The 19,166-nt window shown below is 43.9% G+C and overlaps 1 protein-coding gene across 1 annotated transcript in view; it reads left to right on the forward strand.

The window, feature by feature from the left end:
* Positions 1–348: 348 nt before the first annotated feature.
* Positions 349–19,166, forward strand: part of E2F3 (E2F transcription factor 3) — a 78,319-nt gene continuing 59,501 nt past the window's right edge. Inside the window, exon 1 of the mRNA XM_029243909.1 lies at positions 349–395. Within this exon, the coding sequence (XP_029099742.1) occupies positions 378–395 (18 nt within the window). The 5' untranslated portion in view covers positions 349–377. The remainder of the gene's footprint in view (positions 396–19,166) is intronic.

Genomic DNA, 19,166 nt, shown 5'->3' on the forward strand with positions numbered 1-19,166 from the left:
GCCCTCCGGCGACGGAGGGCGGGGGCAGCCGTGTTCCCGTCCCGCCGCCTGGGTCTGTCCCTCTCCCCGGGACCCGCCGGTGACGTTTCGCACACGTGCGCGGAGGACGCGCCTGTGACTGGGGAGGAGGCGGCGGCGGGAGGGGGCGCTGGAGGGGGAGAGGGGGCACCCACTTCCTCCTGCTCGCCGGCTCCCTGGCCTGGGACGGTCCCGGCGCCCTCGCACCCGCCCCCGGAGCGGCCACCCTCCCTCTCCTCTCCCCAACCCCCTCCACGGGCGCCCGCCCTCGCCCGGCGCCGCCGGTCCGTTCGGCCCTCCGGGCCCCCTCTCCAGCCGGCCCCCCCCCACCTCCCCCCGGAGCCAGGCTGGTTTCGGAAATGCCCTTACAGCAGCAGGTTAGTGACCGGGACGGCTCGGGGGCCGCCGCCGCCGCGGGGGCACCGGATTCTGTTGGGGGTTGGAGCCGTGAGGGTAGGCGGTTGAGCGGGGTTTTGGAGTGGGAACGGGGGGTTGGGTGCTCGAGGGAAATGAGTAAGCAAGAAAAATCTAACTAAGTAAATGCCCGGCCTCCGGTTCTAGGAACCTCGGGGCAGGAGTGTCCGCCCCAGGGGGTGGGTATGGTGTTTACGTGTGTGTTTTTCTAGGGGGCCGAGGGATGGGCGATCGAAAACCGGAGGGGGGGCTTCTCGCCAATGGCCGAGTTGAGCTCTGCTTTCTATCTTCCTTCCCTTGTGCTGGAGGGGGAGGGGGGCGGGTCAGAGGGTAGGGTGTCTGTAGGATTCCCAGGCCACTCGCCACCCCCTCCCTTTGTCCCTGTAATTTATAAAGCGCCTTTGAGAGATGATTTAGGTCAGTATGCGGCTTCTCTTTTTGTTGATACTAGAAAGAAGTGTGGCCCGGAGGTCTTCCTCCTTTCTCCTTTTCTCTCCTTCATTCCCTTCCTCCATGCCTCCTGTCTTCACCCTCGTGGTGAGGCTCGGCCCCCACGAGGCTAGAAACGAACCAAACCCAGTTAGATTAATGGTTGGCTGATAATATCAGTCGTTGACCTCACCTTGTCTCGGCTCCGAATGGGCTGAAATTTTGAAGAATCAAGATTTTGCAGAGGTCTTTAAGAGAGTCGGCAACCAGGCAACACTTTGGGGGATGAGATGGGTTTTGGAATAATGAAAAATTTTAATTCATGACTCTTCCCAATTTCTCCTCGAGTTGGATCTTAACTGCTTTGCAGCCCCAGAGATACTTGCTAGGGATGTGTGATACCGTCTCAGTCAAAGAAGCTCATGGTGTTTTAGTGACTAGGGTCTGCCAGCAGGGGGGAAAGAGTACAGTACCTGCTTACACATAACAGTATCCAGTGTGCCGGATTCTCAGACAAGAGAATATGGCACGCTTTTATTAGCATTAAATACTATTACTGACTTGACCTAAACGTGCTTGGATATATTTTAAGCATATTTGCTCCCTCAGGGTTCTGTCACTATATCATAAACCTAATCTGAAACAACCAGCTATTGACATACTTCTGGGACTTGATTCAGATTTATGGGAGGGTAGTTTTGACAATGGGAAATTGTGAGACGACCAGTTTGCTTTTTTTTTTTCCTTTTGAATTTTAGCCCACCTGGGCCAGGTCTCTGAAACTGCCTAGCCAAACTTCTATGTAATTCATTGTATTTAAGTATTTAAAGTATAAAAAATTACCCTCACCACCTTCCAACCTACTTCAAAACTTTATCCTCCTTGCCACGAGATTATTATTCCAAAATCATGAGCACTGTATATAAAGTTTGGTTTCTTTTTTTTTCTTATCAAAATTATATTAGACTTCTATTGAAGTCTTGAACTTTTGTTGATATTCTTTCCCTAAGCAGGAGGGACAGCATGGGGATAGCTAAGTGATTGGCTGAGCAAAGAGATCATTTAAACACTTTCCATCAAAGAAGAGGTTGAGAACTCCTGTTCAAGTGGCCACAGTTACAGACTCACCTGGCTCTGATTCCATGTTCTGTCTCTAGAACAACCAGGAGCATATTCTTCACCTTTTTTTTAACGTGAAAAAAATATATATATATGTATCTCAGTACTACCTTACTAGCTGTAATTGCCTCTGTCATTTACAAGTCGTTGGATCTTAGGCAAATAAACTCTCACAACACAGTTTCCTCTCTTGTAAAATAGGGACAATAACAGTACGAACTTGAAAGTTCTATTTAAGGGTTAAATATGATAATGCATGTAAAACACTTAGCACAGTGCCAGGTAAATAGTAGATGCCCAATAAAATGAATATTCAGAAATTTATATTTTTTTGGAACTTAGAGAAATAATGTAAGACCATGTGCACACTGCCCCTTTGTTGACATATATGAGTAAAATGGTTAAAAGTTTTTAAAAATGATATGTAATCAACTATTTATACCTAGTTAACTTGAGTTTTTAAACCCATAAATCATGGCTCTCCTAAGAATGGATAAAATAGGGACACGTCAGTACCACAGGCCTGTGTTAGAGATGGTGGTGATGAACTGCCCCAGTATGAGCTTGTGCCTTGAGTTGTGACAAATTTAGATCAACTCATCCTCACTTTTTTGCCTCGCTCCTCCCTTGACTGCATGGACCGGCCATCTTTTGCGTGCAGCCCGTGCTTAGTGGCTTTTGTGGAACTGAACTCTTAATCATCACCATGTCAGAGACATGCACGAGATAAATTCAGCTCTAGATGGTGAACTGTTGGACATGGAAGGAGTCTAGAGAAACCGGAGTCACAAGTGCTGTATATTTTCTGGAACTGAAAGGGATTTATCATTTTCTGCCTCTGCTAAAAAGAAGCTGAAATGATTTCATTACGCTTCTAGAAAGTTTGGGATCTGTTAATGCAAGAGACAATGGCCTGTCACATCTGATTTAATTTAATCCAGTCATAGCATCCCACTTATTAGACTTTGGGAAGGCACCCACAATGTTTGAAATTTCCCTGTAAGAATGGAGAAACCATAGGTGCTACAGCTGAGTCTCTTTCTTTCCTGTATAAATATAAAAGAAGAAAAATGCTGGGTTCCTGTGGTTCTGTAGTCAATAATCTTGCTTCTGCTGAGATAGATGGTTGGTGCCAAGTTTAAGCTAGGAGAGAATTTTTAGTCACTACATACCCCAGAATGGAAGTTTTAATATAATGCAGTGCCCAGACTCAGGCAGTGCAAATAGCTCCACTATAATCAGTACCCAGGGCACCACTCTAACCGTCTTCTGAAACAAAGCACCCTTAAACGTGGCTCTGTGAGCTAAGGAACCCGAGCTTGTGAACAGGAAAGGATTGTTTTTGTTGTCGTTTTTCTATAAATCGTCACCTTATGTAATACTTGGAAGAGTAGATTCTGAGATTAATGTTGTGCTGTGTAAAGCTAACATGAAAACAGAAAATAATACTCTAAGCTTAGTCATGAATAGATGATAGCACCTGGAGATTGAAAGGTTGTAGGGAAAAGTGGCTTTTATTCTCATTTCTCATAGGTATAATCCATAGTGGTCTTTCACTGCCATCCCCAAAGACACACCATCCATACCTTTAGCCTTTTTCCAAAGGACCTGGACCCACTTGGCAACGCTTCAGATATTCATAGTTGATTTTTCTGGCTAGTTTTCTAATTTAACATGACTTAACATATATTCCATTTGTATGTCTAGTTTACATCCACTTTCCCAGGCCGACTGACTCCAATTCCTTTTTAATCACCTACTTTCTACTAGCATTTTAAACTAGGAAGAGTGAAAAATCAGCCACTGCCTGTGCTGATTAAATCACATCCCTCCTAGATGCCCATGAAACCGCCCCAAATAGTGCAAGGCAAAGAAGGTAGATTGCAAGTCTTATCAGATGCTCTGTTTCATTTTGGTTTTTAAAGAGAGGGACTTCCCTGAATTCTTTGAGGTACTAAGCATGTGGTTTAATGCATATTTTTCGTGCTTGTTAGCAGCTTAAAAGTGTTTCGGGGACTATTTACAATTGCTAAGAAGCATTTTTTCTGCTAATCATTTTTCATGGGACTAAGAAGGGAAGCTAACTGGGAAAGCAGTAAGTATAGGAAACCACTAATGGTATCTCCTTCCTCCTACCCTGACCTTCTCTTTGGCTTCCAAGAGTGGCTTGGAAAATGTATCTTACACAAGGAAAAGTTATACAACAAAAGGGACAAAAAGATAACAACTGGGATGGGGGTAAGGAATCCTGGAGGGCAGGAGTAGGGTTAATATAGAGGGATAATACATATAGCTTTGGGGCCAGTAAGAAGGAAATCGGTTTATTTTCTGTTGTCGCTTTTGCTTCAAATGCTCTCCTCCCAAAGCAATGCGTTTTTAGAACTCAAAGAATGTGTAAGTTACAAGGATGCATTCTCAGTCCACCTCCAACCTTAACTGGGGGTCAATCTTGTTGCTGTGGCGGCCACGATCATCTACAATATAACTTTGAAGGGGAAGAGGTAAAGCCCACTGGTTGCCAGGTTGCAATCACAAAGCCTGGACCCCTTGCTTTGCTGGAGAACCTGGGTGAAACAGACCACTGCTTAGCTTTGTAAACTAAGGCCGGGGTTTATGTCAGCGGAGGTTGATAGCAGTGAGAATGGACAGCTGATGGAATAGAGAGGCGATAGGAGGAAGTAAGAATAAAAGTAATTGACTTTAGTCTGCTTTCTATTACTGTAGCCCAACCGTCTGGGGCTATTTCTAGTGTCCAGACAACATTCTTATAACTAATTCTTCTAAATAGCATAGGCAATAATTGATATTCCCAATGGTCTTTGATTAGTTTTTTTTTTTTTTTCCCCGGTACGCGGGCCTCTCACTGCTGTGGCCTCTCCCGTTGCGGAGCACAGGCTCCGGCCATGCAGGCTCAGCGGCCATGGCTCACGGGCCCAGCCGCTTGCGGCATGTGGGACCTTCCCGGACCGGGACACGAACCCGTGTCCCCTGCATCGGCAGGTGGACTCTCAACCATTGCGCCACCAGGGAAGCCCCCCAATGGTCTTTGAATCGTAACATGTGAGAGCTGTAAAGCAAGAGTCATCATCTGACCCGATCCCCTTCATTTTGCAGGGGAGGAAATTAAGACCCAATGCAGTTTTTACTTACCCAAGGTCACAGGCTAACTAGTGGCAAAGCCAGAACTGAAACTGGAGACTGGAATTCTTAGAAGCAGCCCCATTTGCCAAGAGAAAGTTAACTAAGTCTCATGTGCCCTATATGGGAAAATTGGGATGTGTAGAATACATTTAAGATTGCCTTCAGGAATGGTTACATTTTTAAAATAGACACATAAAGAAGTGTCCTTTGAACAGTTGGCTTTAGAGTAACACCTCATTCTCAAAGGTACAAAATAAGCCACGCTCCTTTAGATGTTCAATGAAAGGGAATTTTAAAAAATTGAAGGAATGACAGACTCTTATAGAAACATGATAGTAGCCTTTTTAAAGCTTTATTTGTTATTTGCAAACTTTTGTGGATATGACACTTCCGGTGCTGAAACGGTGAAACATACTTCACTGAGAATAGAACCTGAAAGGATTTTTGCCACTCTCTTCAGGAGAAGGGCACAGTATAGCTCTGGTGTTGGAGGTTTGTCCTGGGCTGTCCACATCCTGGGTGACTGTTGTGGTTTTCAGAGGTTCTGGGGCCCTTGCCCAGTGACATTAGACCAGGTGCCCTTCCTTCAGGAAGATTGCTGGTTTAACAAAGTTTAACTCTTTCAGGGGAAGAAGTCCTCATCCCCTAAAAACCAGAACTAATTTCCTTAAAACGTCTTTTTACTTGTGGAATTGAGAAAGCTTAAAAATCGAATCACTTCAAGCCCTGAAGCCTAAAAGTGAAACATAATCCAATGTCGCTGTAGTTCACCAACGCGTTAGGGGCGGGGATATATGGCTTGTCTATAAACCACAAACCAGAAAGGTGCCATGTGTAGGTGCCGTCTTAGATCAGGGAGCAACTGCTGGTGAGACCTGTAGTTATCAGTGAAGCTGATCCCCCTGGAGGACTTTATGGCGGATGGAGTCCATCTCCGGGAGCAGAGGAACTGAACGCCCTTGGTCCTCCCAGTCAGCTCGTGCCTGGCTCCCCAGGAGACCCTGCTGGCTTCTGCAGCACGCACCTGACTGCTGAGAAGGGCTCCCCAAGCTCTGGTCTTCAGGATCCTGAAAGTTGCAGCTCGGGACGCTGGGGGTCACAGGAGGTCAGCTCAGAGCCTATAGATTTCACCCCTCCCTTGCCCTTTTTCCACGTCTGATGCTTTGAGGCTCCAGAAATATATAACCAGAGCAGCAGCCCTGTGACCCCATACCTTCTGAGCCTTTCTGGGCCTGGCAGCCCTTAGGAGAGGTGAAGGCTTATATGGACCTAACCCACACCCTCCACCTAAAAGGCAAACTGAAGGGCAGCCAAGCATAAGAGTCAGACGATGGGGCCTGAAGCCAGAGTGTCTGGGTTCTTATTCTGTGTGACTTTGGGCAACTCTGCTTAACCTGTGCGTCTTAATTTCCTCACCTGTAAAATGGGCAAATCCTAGTAGCTACCTCATGGGGACCGGGACGATTAAAGGAGTTCATATTTGTAAGGTGCCTAGGCCGGTCCCTGACCCATGAGAAGGATTCGGTAGATACGTGGTGGAATTGCCCTTTTCTTCCGTGGCTGTCTCTGGGGCCCACCCTTTGGTGGTTTAGTTTCTGAACCAGCCCTTGTGTTCATCCAGACCCAGGTTACACCTCTAAAAATGGCGGTGATGAAGCAGAGGGGTGAACCACAGGGCGGTTTTCTCCCAACATACTCTTTAGGACCTTTGTACCTCTTCATAAGCTGTGCATGGACTCGGGAGAATGAGCAGAAAGATAAGTGTCGCCTTATAGTAGTCCTTTTGGCAGTAGTAGTGTCATGACGAAAATCTTTATTTCTGTGATGATCTGCGTTAATGGAGTGGCACTCTTAACATGATTTCACTTCTGTACAGTCACCTAGGGCTTAAGACTGAATGGTGGAGATCAGGGTGTCTGAGGCGTGTGGGGCCCTGCGGGACTGGAGGCACCACTCCGTGTGCGGAGGGGAGCTACCTCCGGGCCTCCCTGGCCCCTTCTCTCCTCCCTCTCGCAGTGTCTAGTTGTTCAGTGTGTTATACCTAAGTTCCTCCCACTTAGCCCTCACCTCTCCCTCTGCCTGGCTTTTAGAAGGAGGCCAGAATCACAGCCTTCACGGGCTGCTTCCGTGAATTATCCAATTAATTACAACCCTTTCCCTAGCGTTTGAGGTCCAGTGAAATCTCACCCTTCCCGTTCTGCTCCCATTCCTCCCCACTGGGATCCTGGCACTTACGGAGGCTGCTGCTTTACCTCCAGGGCATTTATTCGCTTGTTCCCCTCGCTGCTGCCGTCCTTCCCACCAGCCTATCAAGGACACCCCCTGCACAGAGCCTTCCCTGATTCCCCAGGCCTTGGGCCCCTCCCTTCCCATAGGACACCTTCGTCCACCTTATATCCTCATCAGTGGTGCCCTTGACTTACTCTTCCTCCAAACCCACAAGCTTCAGGAAACCAGGCTGTGGTTTTCGCATCACGTCGTCCTTGCAATGCCTTCTCCGTTGTGGACGCTCAAATATTTGACAAGAGGCGTTGTCATCAGGCACCCACAGTGTGCTTGGCACCCCAGTCTTCCTGTTGAGGATGCAAAAGAAGTATGAAGTGTGATCCACCCACTCTTGAGTTTTATGGTCTGTTTGGGGAGACAGGCTTTAAACACAAGTTGAGTCGCAAGCAGGACTAAACAGGAGTCAAACAAGACTCATCTTGTCCTCGGTTGTACAGTGTCGACAGGATGTGCCAGCTGGACCGTGGGAATGGGCAGGCCATGGCTCCCATGGTCACCGACCTTAGAGCACATTTGGGTGCATATTTGAATCATCTTGGCACTTTCGAGAAATACCCCCATCCAGACCTGAGTATGTTTTGAAAGTGTCCCATGTCATTTTGACGTGCACTCAATTGGAACTGCTGGACTAGGTGGACGGGGAAGGTTTGGGAGGCTGTTCATGGCTGGGGGAACGTCATGAGGCCAAGGTAGGAAGGCAGGAAGTGGTCTAGCATAAGGAGACCAGTTGGACTGGTGTCAATATGGGGGAATAATAGAACCTAACACTGGATACATTGGTAAAGTTGGTCTGGAATAGAGATTGCCTTCCTACAAGGGCCGGGCAGGGAATTAACTGGGGGATATGGAAAGGTGGGGATAAGTAGTATGGGAGTTGGGCTTGAACAAAGAAGAAATGCCCTGTCAGAAGGCAGCCGAGGAGGGACCCCGCCCCAGGTGATGGCTTCCAGAGAGGAAAGCGGGTCCCATTTGTTTCCAGATCTTCAATTTTCTTAAAATGCCAGAAATCTACCAGCTTTAAAATGCAGGCTCAATTAAAAAGGAAAATGTGCAAGCCAAACAAAATAGGTCTCTGGGCCAGATTTGGCTTCGGGGCTGCCACTCAGCAGTCTCTGGTCTATGGGATAATAATAGCTAATGTTTATCAAGTGCCCATGCTCATGGAGGGCACTAAAGTAAGTGCTTTATGCGCATTAACACATTATCCACATAACCTATGAAGTGGGTATTATTACCATGCTTGTCCTGCACAGGAAGACGCAGACAATGAGGGCTTAAGAGGCTGGCTCAGGGCTCCACTGATGAGAGAGGCAAGTGGAATTGAACCCGAGGAGCCTGGCTCCAAAGTCTGCAGACCCCAGAAACCTGGGCCAGGTGCACTGGTACCCCATGCCGACCCTTGTACCAGCTTCTGGACTTCCAGGTCATTGCCAAGGCAAACCATCCAAAGACAAGTGACCCAAAAGCCAAAGGAGGTGAAACCAAAAGCACTCCCAAGGAGCTGAGAACTTAGGGGGTCCAAGCAAGCACTGTTGCCTGGCACCAACACCACTGGGAACCAGGGTGATACGCTGGACACCCGGCCCTCAAGGGATTTACTTTACCCTATAGCAGGAAGACTTTCCATTCTGTCGGGTCTGGGCCTGCCTGGAACAGGTTACCAACTGGACAGAAAGGCAGAAGTTCCCCTGGGAAGAAAAGTAGGGCATACCATTTAGAGCATGGGTGCTACAGAGCTGGTGAGTCTGGAAGGAGGACAGCAACAGTGATGGTGTGAAAGGCAAGATGGAAGTGAAAGACAGGCTAAGGGAGAAAAGACATACAAGACCTTGACTCCCAAGATGGTTAGCTCCTGGGGCTGAAAGAACGGACAAGGCTGAGCTTTTCCTCCGTTTGTACCCTGTGGAGGGAATGGTGAGTTTGGAATGAGCTGGCTGTGAGGGAAGCCGTGGGCCACCCAGCTTTCTAAGACGCTAGGACCCAGCCCTGGGAATGTGGTTTTGGCAACAGAGGTTGGAGTGGAGGGCTTGATGAACAGCAGCCAGCCAAGACTGGCCTCCTTAGCTTAAAAAAACAAAGAATTAACGTGGTGCTACAAAAACCTTTCATCATTTTCACTTCTCCTTCTATAATATGAAAACGAGACAGATTCATCAGGTTGATTTGGGGGATCAATACTGTCAGGGCTCCCAGAGACGAGCCATCAGATGTTATTTATGGCGTACTTTCCCAGGTCTGGGCCTGGCTCCTAGCTGCTCTGAGAAAGCAGAGAGCCAGCTGGAGAGTGCTGTGCATAAGGAAAGGTCACATAATTATGTCTTGAACTAAGATGGCTTTTTTGACCATTGTTTCCTATGCTCTCTGATTTTGCAGATTAAAAAAATATATATCTTGGATATATTTTCTTAAGCCCTAGCATATTAAAGTTTAAAAATGAAAGAGCCATGTAAATTCTAAGTATCTTTATCATTGATTTTTAAATATGTAACTTGTATTTAAGCCTATTTGCAGTAACCCTTGAATTGACCAACTTTGTTGCTATGTTTGGTAGCAAGACTTGTGATCACACTAATAATGTGGTCAAGTTTTCAACCTTTTCTGTTACTGTTTTCCTTGCTAGCATCTCAGACACTCTAATCCTGGGACTGGTCTTTAGGAGGGAGGTTTTCAGCTCTGGGGACCCATAGCACGGTCGTGGGGTACGGAAGGAGCCTAGGGCTTGACATCTGGCTCCAGAAACATGCTCTGTCGCTTAGCAGTGTGTGACCTTTCACAAATTCTATGAGCTGTAGTTACCTAAAATAGTGTTCCTGTCTCCTTCAGTGGTTGGAAGGATTAAATGAGATAAGTTTATAGGAAGTCTACTGTGTGTTCCTAACTTAGTGTGTTCACCCCGCTGCCCCTCCTCCATGGTTAGGAGTGAGTTCTCAGCATTTTTACCCATTTGAGGGAAAACAAAGTACAGGACACTTACTGAACACCCACTCTGAGCTGAATCGGTTCCCAGTATTCTTGGTGTTTCAATGACTAAGATGTTCTTCTGGCCCTCAAGGGAGGTAGGGGAGATGAAGCAAGTTCTCCAATAACTAACACAAGATAAAAGACAGTGAAGGCTGTTAGAGAATATCGATGAAGTTTCTTAGGCATCCAACCTGGGGCGGGGGTGGGAGGGGTGGGACAGAGAAGGGTTTGAAATTGGAGCAGAGTTTCAGCACCATTGATATTTTGGCCAGATACCTCTTTGTGGGGGGAGGCTGTCCTGTGCCCTGTTGGCTACTCACTACTCTAGTGAGTAGTGAGGACTCCTCACCAGATGCCAGTAGCACCCTCCAGTTATGACAGTCAAAATCGTCTCTGGACACAGAGACATTGGACACATCTGTCCAATGTCCCCCAAGTGCAAAGTCGGCCCACATGTCTCCCCCGCCCCCTTCCCTGCCCTGTTGATGAACCACTGAACTAGCCCTTTATGGGGCATGCCTAACCCCCACATGGAACCCCAGCGCTGTGATTCAGTGTCCCACTCTTGAGAGATGATACAGAGAAAACATACTCTGTGTAGCCAGCCGAAGCCGTGCCTGTTTTACGATCAGGCATACTAGGAATGGACCACGTGAAGCCTCTCCGTAACTTGGAGAAGAAAGGATCAAAGTCTGCAGTTCAGAGAAGGACAGAGAAGTTTTGCATTTATCATTTACTCAACTGGGTAATTAAGAGAGACCTTCTGCTTGGGACCAGCTTGTCCATAGATAGTTAGCTGGTTTGGGAGCATCACTTCCTTTCTAACCTGTTTCCTCACCTGTTAAATGAGGAGAATCAAGGTTCTCATCTCATAGGTTGTGAAAACTGAACGCCCCGAAGCATGTAAAGTGCTGGCTCTTGCTCCGGCCATATACTAAACACTCCGACGTGTTTGTTAGCATCATGTATATTATTACTGCTGTTGTTGTTGTTGCCATCATTGTTAGCAAGTTGAGCTTCCCTTTCAGGGCAAGTTAGCTGTTAAAAGCCATTCCCTTTGTTGCTGGTGTTTCCACAACCACTTCCCTTGCGCCTCCATCCCCACGCTGGCCCCAGTTTCCAGCATGGGGCATACTGATTCATTTGACTTACTTAGCAGTTATGTGTATAGGGCACCTAGTGTATGCCAACCCCTGTCCTAAGTGCTGGGGATGCAGCAGGGTCGACAAAGACAAAATCGCCTGCCTTGTGTGGCTTGGATCGTGAGTGATGCAGATATGGCCGTGTAACAAATAACCCCACCACCACCCCCCTTCCTGTCTTTGATGGATCCTGTTCTGTTTTTTTCACAACAGTGGCTCTTAAATGTGTAGTCCGGGACCAGCAACAGCACCTGGGAGCTTTTTAGAAATGCAAATTTGGGGTTCACACCCGAAACCTACTGAGTCAGAAATTCTGGGTGTGACCAGCAGCTTGGGGTTTGACAGGCCCCCCCCGAGGTCTTTCTGATGCCCAGGTTTGAGAGGCACAGTTTGGGAAAAGATACCTCTCAACAAGAAAGGACTAGGGGAAGCCAAGGCCTGGATTGGGTTGTCATGTTATGCGACAAAGAGGGTGTTGCCCGTACAGTGCATTTCCAAAAACAGCAGCGCTTACAAAAGATCTTAGGTGTATCAAGACAGTTCAAAACTGGCAGTGCCCTTTGATCTCTTCTGGGCCTGGCATCCCTTTTTGAAATGGGAGGACTCTGGGAGGATCCTGTGAGCCACAGCACAGAACTCAGTAACAGACATTCTTAGCCTTCTTTGGGCTTTTCAGCATCATCCCGTGAACAGGAAAAACTGCTTCCCTCCCTTTTCTCCAGAGGCTTTTGATGTGTTTGTTTGACAATTGTGTTCCTCCTTTTAATTCCTTCTCGTTTAATCGTCCTTTTATCTAGCACCAGTAAAAATCCTTATATATATAACCGAATTGCCAGCCAGATGTACCAGGCTTCTCTGGAAATGAAATGGTTGCTCTCCTTACATGTCTGGTAATTTGGGTATTTAAATATATCGTGAAGAGTAAATGAAATGAGAGACCCTGGGCCAGCGTCCAGCCTGGAGCTGGGCACAGAGTGTCCGGCCACTTGATAAATTCCCACCCCTAGTTCCCAACCCATTATGAAAACCAGTAAAGGCAATAAGTAGATACCACAGTTCTTTATGTGAAAAGCTTTCGACTACCCATAGTTTGAATGGGTATGAATAATCGTCATATAAATTATAACCAAAATCATGGAATCAGAAGTTCTGATCAGTTAAAACTTAAATATATATGTAATTAAATAAACTTAGAAACTTAAAAGAAATAGATGTTACCTGATTTTTTTTTCATGAAGATGGATTTTTTTTAAAGCCCTAATCAGATTGACAGAAATTCTTTACTTCTGCACTAGCCCAAGATTCTGGTTATACATCTAAACTGATAGATTTTTTTTTTAACTCTACAAAATATTTCATTGCTTGGATGTGCGAGATAAATTTAGGAGGCAGAAGAATAAATACTGGCTCTCAAATTTCTTTGCTAGTGATACACAGAATACAAAAGGAATAGTTTCACAAGTTACAATCAGTTCAGTTTGGGATACACTGTTTGAGTATGAGTCTGAAACACCAAGAAGAGTCCTACATATAGAATTAAGTTGATTCTTTTCATGCAAAAATATCTAGCACAATATATTGATTAATCAATATAATGCCAATTTATAATAACACCAAGTTCTCATTATATGTGTGTCATTTCCTGAACACTCTGAACTGTTACATTGACATACAGTACTTGCCCACTCCCATGCCAACATTACACTAGTTTTATTTTAAAAGTCTTGTTATTGCATAGATAAGTCTCCACACCTTATCACTACCACATCTTCTTCCTCTTCATAATTGTCTTGGCTGTTTTGGTTCTTTTTTTTTTTTTATACAGCAGGTTCTTATTAGTCATCAATTTTATACACATCAGTGTATGCATGTCAATCCCAATCGCACAATTCATCACACCACCCCCCCGCGGCTTTCCCCGCTTTGGTGTCCATACGTTTGTTCTCTACATCTGTGTCTCTATTTCTGCCCTGCAAACTGGTTCATCTATACCATTTTTCTAGGTTCCACATATATGCGTTAATATACGATATTTGTTTTTCTCTTTCTGACTTACTTCATTCTGTATGACAGTCTCTAGATCCATCCACATCTCAACAAATGACCCAATTTCATTCCTTTTTATGGCCGAGTAATGTTCCATTGTATATATGTACCATATCTTCTTTATCCATTCATCTGTCGATGGGCATTTACGTTGCTTCCATCACCTGGCTATTGTAAATAGTGCCGCATTGAGTATTGGGGTGCATGTTTCTTTTTTTTCGTTATGCGGGCCTCTCACTGTTGTGGCCTCTCCCATTGCAGAGCACAGGCTCCGGATGCGCAGGCTCAGCGGCCATGGCCCACGGGCCTAGCTGCTCTGCGGCATGTGGGATCTTCCCGGACTGGGACATGAACCCATGTCCCCCACATCGGCAGGCGGACTCTCAACCACTGCGCCACCAGGGAAGCCCGCATGTGTCTTTTTGAATTATGGTTTTCTCTGGGTATATGCCCAGTAGTGGGATTGCTGGATCATATGGTAATTCTATTTTTAGTTTTTTAAGACACCTCCATACTATTCTCCATAGTGGCTGTATCAATTTACATTCCCACCAACAGTACAAGAGGGTTCCCTTTTCTCCACACCCTGTCCAGCATTTGTTGTTTGTAGATTTTCTGATGATGCCCATTCTAACTGGTGTGAGGTGATACCCTACTGTAGTTTTGATTTGCATTTCTCTAATAATTAGTGATGTTGAGCAGCTTTTCATGTGCCTCTTGGCCATCTGTATGTCTTCTTTGGAGAAATGTCTATTTAGGTCTTCTGCCCATTTTTGGATTGGGTTGTTTGTTTTTTCAATATTGAGCTGCATGAGCTGTTCATATATTTTGGAGATTAATTCTTTGTCCATCGATTCGTTTCCAAATATTTTCTTCCATTCTGAGGGTTGTCTTTTCGTCTTGTTTATGGTTTCCTTTGCTGTGCTAAAGCTTTTAAGTTTCATTAGGCCCCATTTGTTTATTTTTGTTTTTATTCCCATTACTCTAGGAGGTGGATCAAAAAAGATCTTGCTGTGATTTATGTCAAAGAGTGTTCTTCCTATGTTTTCCTCTAAGAGTTTTATAGTTTCCGGTCTTATATTTAGGTCTCTAATCCATTTTGAGTTTATTTTTGTGTATGGTGTAAGAGAGTGTTCTAATTTCATTCTTTTACATGTAGCTGTCCAGTTTTCCCAGCACCACTTATTGAAGAGACTGTCTTTTCTCCATTGTATATCCTTGCCTCCTTTGTCATAGATTAGTTGACCATAGGTGTGTGGGTTTACCTCTGGGCTTTCTATCTTGTGCCATTGATCTATGTTTCTGTTTCTGTGCCAGTACCATATTGTCTTGATTCCTGTAGCTTTGTAGTATAGTCTGAAGTCAGGGAGTCTGATTCCTCCAGCTCCGTTTTTTTCCCTCAAGACTGCTTTGGCCATTCGGGGTCTTTTGTGTCTCCATACAAATTTTAAGATTTTTTGTTCTAGTTCCGTAAAAAATGCCATTGGTAATTTGATAGGGATTGCATTGAATCTGTAGATTACTTTGGGTAGTATAGTCATTTTCACAATATTGATTCTTCCAGCCCAAGAACATGGTATATCTCTCCATCTGTTGGTATCATCTTTAATTTCTTTCATCAGTGTCTTTTAGTTTAATGCATACAGGTCTTTTGTCTCCCTAGGTAGGTTTATTCCTAGGTATTTTATTCTTTTTGTTGCAGTGGTAAATGGGAGTGTTTCCTTAATTTCTCTTTCAGATTTGTCATCATTAGTGTGTAGGAATACAAGAGATTTCTGTGCATTAATTTTGTATCCTGCAACTTTACCAAATTCATTGATGAGCTCTAGTAGTTTTCTGGTGGCATCTTTAGGATTCTCTATGTGTAGTATCATGTCATCTGCAAACGGTGACAGTTTTACTTCTTCTTTTCCAATGTGTATTCCTTTTATTTCTTTTTCTTCTCTGATTGCCGTGGCTAGGACTTCCAAAACTATGTTGAGTAATAGTGGTGAGAGTGGACATCCTTGTCTTGTTCCTGATCTTAGAGGAAATGCTTTCAGTTTTTCTCCATTCAGAATGATGTTTGCTTTGGGTTTGTCATATATGGCCTTTATTATGTTGATGTAGGTTCCCCCATACCCACTTTCCGGAGAGTTTTTATCATAAATGGGTGTTGAATTTTGTCAAAAGCTTTTTCTGCATCTATTGAGATGATCATATGGTTTTTATTCTTCAGTTTGTTAATATGGTGTATCACATTGATTGATTTGCGTATGTTGAAGAATCCTTGCATCTCTGGGATAAATCCCACTTGATCATGGTGTATGATCCTTTTAATGTGTTGTTGGATTCTGTTTGCTAGTATTTTGTTGAGGATTTTTGCGTCTATATTCATCAGTGATATTGGTCTGTAATTTTCTTTTTTTGTAGTATCTTTGTCTGGTTTTGGTATCAGGAAGATGGTGGCCTCATAGAATGAGTTTGGGAGTGTTCCTTCCTCTGCAATTTTTTGGAAGAGTTTGAGCAGGATGGGTGTTAGCTATTCTCTAAATGTTTGATGGAATTGACCTGTGAGGCCATCTGGTCCTGGACTTTTGTTTGTTGGAAGATTTTTAATCACAGTTTCAATTTCATTACTTGTGATTGGTCTGTTCATGTTTTCTATTTCTTCCTGGTTCAGTCCTGGAAGGTTATATCTTTCTAAGAATTTGTCCATTCCTTCCAGGTTGTCCATTTTATTGGCATAGAGTTTCTTGTAGTAGTCTCTTAGGATGCTTTGTATTTCTGTGGTGTCTGTTGTAACTTATCCTTTATCATTTGTAATTGTATTGATTTGAGTCCTTTCCCTCTTTTTCTTGATGAGTCTGGCTAATGGTTTATCAATTTTGTTTATCTTCTCAAAGAACCAGCTTTTAGTTTTATTGATCTTTGCTATTGTTTTCTTTGTTTCTGTTTCATTTATTTCTGCTCTGATCTTTATGATTTCTTTCCTTCTACTAACTTTGGGTTTTGTTTGTTCTTTCTCTAGTTCCTTTAGGTGTGAGGTTAGATTGTTTATTTGAGATTTTTCTTGTTTCTTGAGGTAGGCTTGTGTAGCTATAAACTTCCCTCTTAGAATTGCTTTTGCTGCATCCCATAGGTTTTGGAACGTCGTGTTTTTGTTGTCATTTGTCTGTAGGTATTTTTTTATTTCCTCTTTGATTTCTTCAGTGATCTCTTGGTTATTTAGGAACGTATTGTTTAGCTTCCATGTGTTTGCATTTTTTCCCCTGTAATTGATTTCTGATCTCATAGCGTTGTGGTCAGAAAAGATGCTTGATATGATTTCAATTTTCTTAAATTTACTGAGGCTTGATTTGTGACCCAAGATGTCATCTCTCCTGGAGAATGTTCCATGTGCACTTGAGAAGAAAGTGTAATCTGCTGTTTTTGGATGGAATGTCCTATAAATATCAATTAAATCTATCTGGTTATTGTGTCATTCAAAGCTTGTGTTTCTTTATTAATTTTCTGTTTGGATGATCTGTCCATTGTTGTAGGTGAGGTGTTAAAGTTCCACACTATTATTGTGTTACTGTCGATTTCCTCTTTTATAGCTGTTAGCAGTTACTTTATGTATTGAGGTGCTCCTATGTTGGGTGTATATATATTTTTAATTGTTATATCTTCTTCTTGGATTGATCCCTTGATCATTATGTAGTGTCCTTCCTTGTCTCTTGTAACTTTCTTTATTTTAAAGTCTATTTTATCTGATATGAGTATTGCTACTCCAGCTTTGTTTTGATTTCCATTTGCATGGAGTATCTTTTTCCATTCCCTCACTTTCAGTCTGAATGTGTCCCTAGGTCTGAAGTGGGTCTCTTGTAGACAGCATATAGATGGGTCTTGTTTTTGTATCCATTCAGCAAGCCTGTGTCTTTTGGTTGGAGCATTTAATCCATTCACGTTTAAGGTAATTATTGATTTGTATGTTCCTATGACCATTTTCTTAATTGTTTTGGGTTTGTTTTTGTAGGTCCTTTTCTTCTCTTGTGTTTCCCACTTAGAGAAGTTCCTTTAGCATTTGTTGTAGAGCTGGTTTGGTGGTGCTGAATTCTCTTAGCTTTTGTTTGTCTGTCAAGCTTTTGATTTCTCCATCGAATCTGAATGAGATCCTTGCTGGGTAGAGTAATCTTGGTTGTAGGTTCTTCCCTTTCATCACTTTAAGTATGTCATGCCACTCTCTTCTGGCCTGTAGAGTTTCTGCTGAGAAATCAGCTGTTAACCTTATGCGAGTTCCCTTGTCTGTTATTTGTCGTTTTTCCCTTGCTGCTTTCAATAATTTTTCTTTGTCTTTAATTTTTGCCAATTTGATTACTATGTGTCTTGGCATGTTTCTCCTTGGGGTTATCCTGTATGGGACTCTCTGCGCTTCCTGGACTTGGGTGGCTTTCCTTTCCCCTGTGAGGGAAGCTTTCGACTATAATCTCTTCACATATTTTCTCTGGTCCTTTCTCTCTCTCTTCTCCTTCTGGGACCCCTATAATGCGAATGTTGTTGCGTTTAATGTTGTCCTAGAGGTCTCTTAGGCTGTCTTCATTTCTTTTCATTCTTTTTTCTTTATTCTGTTCTGCAGCAGTGAATTCCACCATTCTGTCTTCCAGGTCACTTATCCGTTCTTCTGCCTCAGTTATTCTGCTATCGATTCCTTCTATTGTAGTTTTCATTTCAGTTATTGTATTGTCCATCTCTGTTTGTTTGTTCTTTAATTCTTCTAGGTCTTTGTTAAACATTTCTTGCATCTTCTCGATCTTTGCCTCCATTCTTTTTCTGAGGTCCTGGATCATCTTCACTATCATTATTCTGAATTTTTTTCTGAAAGGTTGCCTATCTCCACTTCATTTAGTTGTTTTTCTGGGGTTTTATCTTGTTCCTTCATCTGTTACATAGCCCTCTGCCTTTTCATCTTGTCTACTAAATTGATAGATTCTTAATTGAATCTATCAATTGAAGAGTCATCTTCAGTTTACAAATGGTAATGAATTACTATAACGTTGATTATGTTAAAAGGAATGTTTGGGGTGGATTGATAGTTCCTTTTGATAAAAAGCTGTGTCTTGAAAATGCATGTGGAAGATTATAAGGCTTTACTATGGCCCAGCTTTGTCCTGGTGTTCTCTTCTAAAAATGTCTCTCTGGCCATCAGTGGGCATTGCCACCCCCTTTCCCTCCACCTTCAGCCAAAACAACTTCTGGTTACAGTGACGGTTTTAAGTTTGCCATTTGTGGTTGATTATATTATAGAAGTTGGGAAAATAAGGCGAGCAGTACTCATTTCTTGCTTCCTGCCTTGCTCGAGAGTGAGGATCAGCTTTTCTAAGTCCTTGACTTTCAAAGTTCGCTGCTCTATATGGTACGGGTGGCCGAGGTGTGGCCCTTACATGCCACCACCTCTGAAGGTCTAACATGACTCAGCGCCTGCCATCCTTTCCAAAACCAGGTCTGGGAACCAGGGTGTGGGCCTCCCCTCCGCCTTGCAGAGAGAGTAAAGGAAATTAGACTAGACTAGAGCCATGCCATCTACACAGTTGAGTTCTATAAATATTTTTTAGATAGATTGTTACATTTGACAGTAACAGGTTGATGAGT

The sequence above is a fragment of the Monodon monoceros genome, unplaced genomic scaffold (assembly GCF_005190385.1).
Source record: "Monodon monoceros isolate NGI ecotype Baffin Bay Population unplaced genomic scaffold, NGI_Narwhal_1 Super_Scaffold_3, whole genome shotgun sequence".
NCBI classification, from domain to species: domain Eukaryota; kingdom Metazoa; phylum Chordata; class Mammalia; order Artiodactyla; family Monodontidae; genus Monodon; species Monodon monoceros.